We start from the raw sequence: 5924 nt of genomic DNA on the forward strand, positions 1-5924 counted from the left end.
CTCCAGGTCGAAAATGACCCATCCACCACCACTCTCTGGGTGCAGCCCTCCAGCCACTTGGCGACCCATTTGACTGTGTGGGTGTCGACACCACAGTCTGCCAGTTTCTTAATGAGAACGGGGTGAGAGACAATGTTGAAGGCCTTCCAAAAGTCCAGGAAGACTATGTCCACTGCTACCCCTGCATCTAAGGATTTGGTGACCTGGTTGTAGAAGGCCACCAAGTTGTTCTGACAGGACCTGCCACTAATGAACCCATGTTGATTGCCCCTAAGCATAATCTCCCCTGCTGGCCCCTCGTGGACATGTGCCAGAAAAATTCTCTCAAAAAGCTTGCCCAGGATCGAGGTAAGACTAACCGGCCTCTAGTTTCCCAGGTCCTCCTCCTTCCCCTTTTTGAAGATGGGAACCACATTGGCCCTCTTCCAGTCCTCTGGCACCACACCAGAGCACCACAAGTGCTCGTAAAGCTGTGCCAGGGGTCCCGCAATGACCTCAGCTAATTTCCTCGGCACTCTGGGGTGGAGATCGTCCGGACCAGCTGATTTATATACATCCAGTCCCTCCAGAAGTTCCCTGACTAGATCCTCCCTGACCCTTGGCCTAGGTGCACGTTCCCTAGTGTTTAAGGGGGGCCCAGAGGTGGGGTGACTGTTCCGGTCCCTGCTCAGGAAAATGGAGGCAAAGAAATTATTAAATATGTTAGCTTTGTCATCTGGTGTGATGACCAAATTTCCACATTTTCTCTGAACAGCAAGAAGTGCTGGAGACTCCACACATTTCTTTGCAGACTTCTTTCTTTCTATATATATTGGCTGCTTGCAGACATGAAAAAACAAAAACAAAACATGCTTTACTAGAAGAAGTAATGTGTTACTTTAACCCAGCCGCACAGCGTGTGTATAGAACAGGCGCTTCACCAGGACTTTTTGGCGCTTTTATCTAATGGCTGATTGAATTAGCTATTAGATAAAAGCACTAAAGAAGCCTCACTGAAGCAACCAATCTATACAGACATTGGGTGAGCCACGTCCAACTAAAGCACTGCCTCTTCTAGGCATGTAATGGGCTTGGCGCAAGAACACACCAGGTTTGAAGTAAAGGATCATTTTGGGGTTTTTTTTTAATTTTAATGTCTGCAAGCAGCATTTTGTGCTAAATGATTGGTTGTGATCAATGTCAATTTGAAATCCTGAGAAAGATGACTGACCTGCTGGAGTGGCATGTCTACCTTCATTAGTAGTAGCGTTTTTGTTTTTTTAATTTCACTTCATTCATGTAAATCTTCCTGTAGTTGTCTGATCCAGGGGTGCTTATAGTAAGCTACAGCTGTAACAAATAATCAGTTTGATCTTTTCTTTCTGCCTGCCTTTTAAAAATGAGCCTCCTGGAAGTGTAGAATGAATCTGACTTAATTTTGGAGAGCGCTGCTTTTCCTCCCCTACTTCTAAAAGTGACCCTTTGCCCTATTTTTGAAGTCTCTTTCAGCAGAAAAGGAACCACAGGACAGCAGCAGTAATTACTCAGATGACCCCTGGAGGATAACTGAAGAACAGCGAGACTATTATCTTAACCAGTTCAAAACCCTCCAGCCTGACCTGAACTCCTTCATTTCAGGTAACATTAACCACGTAATAGCTACATGTAGCAGAAAGATCAGTCTGAAAGACATAAAAGGTACAGTAGAAAAAGTGAAATCTCATTCATTTTTCTTTGGATCAGATTTATAACCTATAGAATTGATGTCATGAAACACGTCCTGTATAAAGGGAAGATCTGCCTTGGGATTCCCCAAGAAGTCTTATTTGGTCTCCCTCTCCTGAAGGATCATATGGTATGGTCTCTCAAGGGGCAAGCCTCTGGCTCAAGGACCTGGCTCTTCTATGACCCTGGCTTCTGCTATAGCAGTTCCACCCCAGTCAGCTCCTTGGAAGTTGGGTATTTTCCACTTCCAGATGGTGGAGGTTCAGCGTGCAGATATCTAAAATAGCACAGCCCACAGCTCCACTCCAAACAGAGTCTTTATGGTGCCGTTGCAGTTCCATCTGTCCTCCCTGGGACTACCTTTTCTCTGCCTCCAGCTCTCTCAGCCTTACTCTTTCTGATACACAGACAGCCACAGACGCAACAAAACTGTTACATAACCACAGTATTTACCCAGAAACTGCAATATTAACCCAGACTGCAATCTGCCTCTGGGGTGAAAAGGGGACATAGGTCTCCTGTGTATGAAGCTATTCAGGAACATTTCATAGTAAAGCATGCTGTCACTGAGCATCCCAAAATGCTCCCCACGAGAAGCGCAGGATAGAATTCAGCCACTCACCTTGTTTGGTCACAGTTGATTACTTCTTTTTAATAAATAGAGCAACTAAAGTATACAGCGAATAACATCTTTTCTGTGAAAATTTTTGTTGTTGCTCTTTAAATCATGTTTCACCTCTTAAGGTTCACTCTGTAAAAATAAGGTAGAGTTTATTGTCTCTTGGTTATTTTAATAACAGATGTTCTTCGCTTACAGATAAAATTATTTTTTCTTTTAATTGCCAGCTGTGCAAAACCCATTCTGGAATCTGATAATCAAGCAAGGTTAATTCTTCCTTGTGTATCATTACCAGAAATAAATGTTCTGTGGACTAAGTACTGCCCTAACTTACACTTCTGCAACTTAAATGTCTTTAATAAGCTGACACAAATGTAATTACTTGGAACTTAAAAATGCAAAAGCAATTGGGAGAATTAGAGTCTAGCTGCTTTTCTCCTAGATGTGCAGAAAGATGTGTGTTCATCCCTAAAGTTGGAAGATATAAATTCTAGGAATACACCTGTTGACGGAGAAGATAGTTTTACATGCTCTCTTCTGAAAATAGAAACATACTCTAAATATTCAATGGGGATTTCAGGAAAATACATGCCTTCGTAGGGCACAATTTTACTCTCAAATAAAAATAATTAGAGTAAGCTGTCTGAATATAAAGGCAGTGTTTGGAACTGCATCCTGTAAAGTGTTGTGTTTTGTTCTTGTCTAGAAGAAAATGAAGCATATGCTTAACTTCCCCATTAAAGTCAATGGGGCTGTGCATGGGGTTAAAGTAAAGCACATATTGAACTGTTTTGCAGAGACAGGCTGCAGTGCCCATAGCACTGCGAGGTTGAGCAGTTGGTCTTTAAGGTTGGGACTATACTCCTTTCTCCCCACACTTCCACTCCACATGTGAAAAACACAGAAATGAGGTAGTGAAGCTGCCCCTAGAGCTCCCCTGCCACTGCTCTGTAACCTGACAGACAAAGAGAGCTTGAGAGCAACAGAGATGGAGGGGGGGGATTGGTGTGTGCCCCCCCGGGGTAACCTCCCTGCTTTGTTTCTGACTGGTGCAAACAGAGCATAAATAGGTTTCTGTGGGTGTACTTCTCAGTGGTGCTCTCAGGCATGTTATGGAAGTGGTATAGACGTACCTAATGGTTAAATGTAAATCCTATAGAGTACATATGTGGTAAAAGTAGTGTAAGAGCTCACAGAAATCACATTGTCACACCAAATGCACAGATCCAACCTTTTGTAAAAGGAATTGTTATCAGTACTAAAAGTTTGGCTGGTAAGGAGGAGCCACCCATTTTGACTAAAGGCGATTTGACTTGTTCCTCTGAGGCACTTACTCTTGCACTGCATTTCAGATTCGGAGGTTCTCCAGCCAGGCTCAGTGGCAGGGAAAGTCACTATGGAAGTAATCCAGGAGAAAAGCACTGCTAGCACCCCATGCAAAGCCCTTTGCTTCCCCATGTACTTGGTGCTTACATACAGCCAGCTTATCTTTGAGAAGAAAACCATGCATTTCAATTTTCCTTTTTTTGCATGCATGCGTAATGGTGGTGAGGATCGCTAGTCATATAGAAGCATGTTTTCATCTATTAATTTTTCCCTTGTTGGGAGGAGAAATGGAATGAGGTCAGTAGTTCTGCCTGACTTTCCCAGATTACTTACTTGCCAGGAGACAAAGGGCCAACTATATTGGTACCCAGTGATCTGAGTGGCTGTTGATTTATGAACTAACTAGCTGCTGTGGCAGCTTTGAACCAGATAGTGTTTGTTCAGCTCCGTTAGTTAGAGCATGGTGCTAATAATACCAAGATTGCAGGTTCCTTCCCCAGTTGGGTTAGATGATCTCTTGAGGTCCCTTCCAGCGTTACTTCTCTGTAAAACTAAACCTAAGAAAAAATGGATATGGGTAGATGAATACTGAATGCTCATTTCATTGCTTATTAAGGAATGGTTCTTGACAGGTACTGTGGCTAAGAATTTCTTCACAAAATCGAAGCTTCCTATTCCAGAGCTTTCTCACATATGGTGAGTACAGTAACATAACTGTGTGTGTGGGTGGGGGTGTGGGGGTGTGTGTGTGTGTGTGTGGGTGTGTGGGTGTGTGTGTGTGTGTGTGGGTGTGTGGGTGTGTGTGTGTGTGTGTGGGTGTGTGGGTGTGTGTGTGTGTGTGTGGGTGTGTGGGTGTGTGTGTGTGTGTGTGGGTGTGTGGGTGTGTGTGTGTGTGTGTGGGTGTGTGGGTGTGTGTGTGTGTGTGTGGGTGTGTGTGTGTGTGTGTGTAAAAGATCCTAATTCAAGAGTTTTTGTTTGATTAGAAACGTGTCTTAGAATGATTGTGATTATTGCTTATATCTGCAGAATCACTTTCAGGCCCAAACAGCAGGGGGTGCATTGATCTTATGTTATGCTTGTTATCTTTAGAGATGCTCTTGTACTCAGCAGGACTATAGAGATTTAAATAGCAATATAAATGAGAGCTGTTCTTAAGAATATTGTAAGTAATGTGATTAGCTAAAAAAAACCCGACATAGTTCATGAAACAGTGTAGAAGAGAAAACACACTTGGAATATCTTTTCTTGTGTTTAGTTAGATTTATGTTTCTGGCTGAGTTTTGTCAGCTGAGGCCTAATTAACACCTATTTTTTTTATAAATGTAGCTGCATAATTCATCAGTGCTTTACTAATGAGACAGCACCCTTGCTTTTCATTAGCTTGCTTAGACACCATTGCAGATTGTACACAATAAAATTTACAAGAATTCTGTTATATGTCTGTAAACAAAATGATGCTGTGATTCAGTATCAACCTCTTATCTAGATATGAACAACAGACTATTCTATGCATTTATTAAAAATACTGATAAAGAGAGCCTTTTATATTATTTTTACATTTTACTCTTCTTGAAGATAGATGCTAAGAAAATCTTGCAAGAATCTAAACATCTGTTGGGGGTCAAAGAAACTGTCTGGAACACTTTCAAATCTAGCCTTGAATCATGAAAATAAAAAGCTTAAGGAAATGTTCCCGTGGGGAAAATGAGGACTGAAATTTAATTTTAAAGGTTGTTTAAGAAAAACTGGTTAACTCACAATGATAACAAAACACATTACCAACTTCAGTTGTTCTCTGCGTAGGATTTAAAAGAGGATATTATTTTCTAGTAGCTAGTTTAAACATTACTTGATATAATTTATCTGGCTGTGCCCCTTATGCTAAAAGCATAGAGCTTTTCAATCTTTTTCCATATAACATTGACTGTTTGAAACACTCAAACTTCTGATGATGGTAAATTTTATGTTGCTCCATTTTAGCCGTTATGTTAATAGTAATTGAGTTCTTATATTTTCCAGAAGGTATAGTTCATGAAACCATATTTTTAGTCTTCTGAGTATTGTTATTCCACATATATTGTAAAATTAGACAACAGTGGTGATGGGCGCTTCAAATGGTAGCCAAGAGTAATTAATTCAGCTTTTCAGCTTTTATGGCAAGTCTATACTATGTGCTTAAATATTTACTGAGACCCATTTTCATTGATGTTTCTGCCTGAACCAGTGTGGAAAATTGTTTAAGCATTAGGATAAATCAGCTAAAGCTATTTTTAAC

General features: G+C 41.2%; 1 protein-coding gene across 1 annotated transcript in view; it reads left to right on the forward strand.

Moving 5' to 3' along the window:
* The window catches only part of REPS2 (RALBP1 associated Eps domain containing 2), a 208323-nt gene that overhangs the window by 75942 nt on the left and 126457 nt on the right, over window positions 1-5924 (forward strand). The window contains exons 8-9 of the mRNA XM_019524650.1: window positions 1479-1617; window positions 4282-4345. Of these exons, the coding sequence (XP_019380195.1) occupies window positions 1479-1617; window positions 4282-4345 (203 nt within the window). The remainder of the gene's footprint in view (window positions 1-1478; window positions 1618-4281; window positions 4346-5924) is intronic.

The sequence above is a fragment of the Gavialis gangeticus genome, unplaced genomic scaffold (genome assembly GCF_001723915.1).
Source record: "Gavialis gangeticus isolate Ggan-Ray unplaced genomic scaffold, GavGan_comp1, whole genome shotgun sequence".
NCBI lineage: Eukaryota > Metazoa > Chordata > Crocodylia > Gavialidae > Gavialis > Gavialis gangeticus.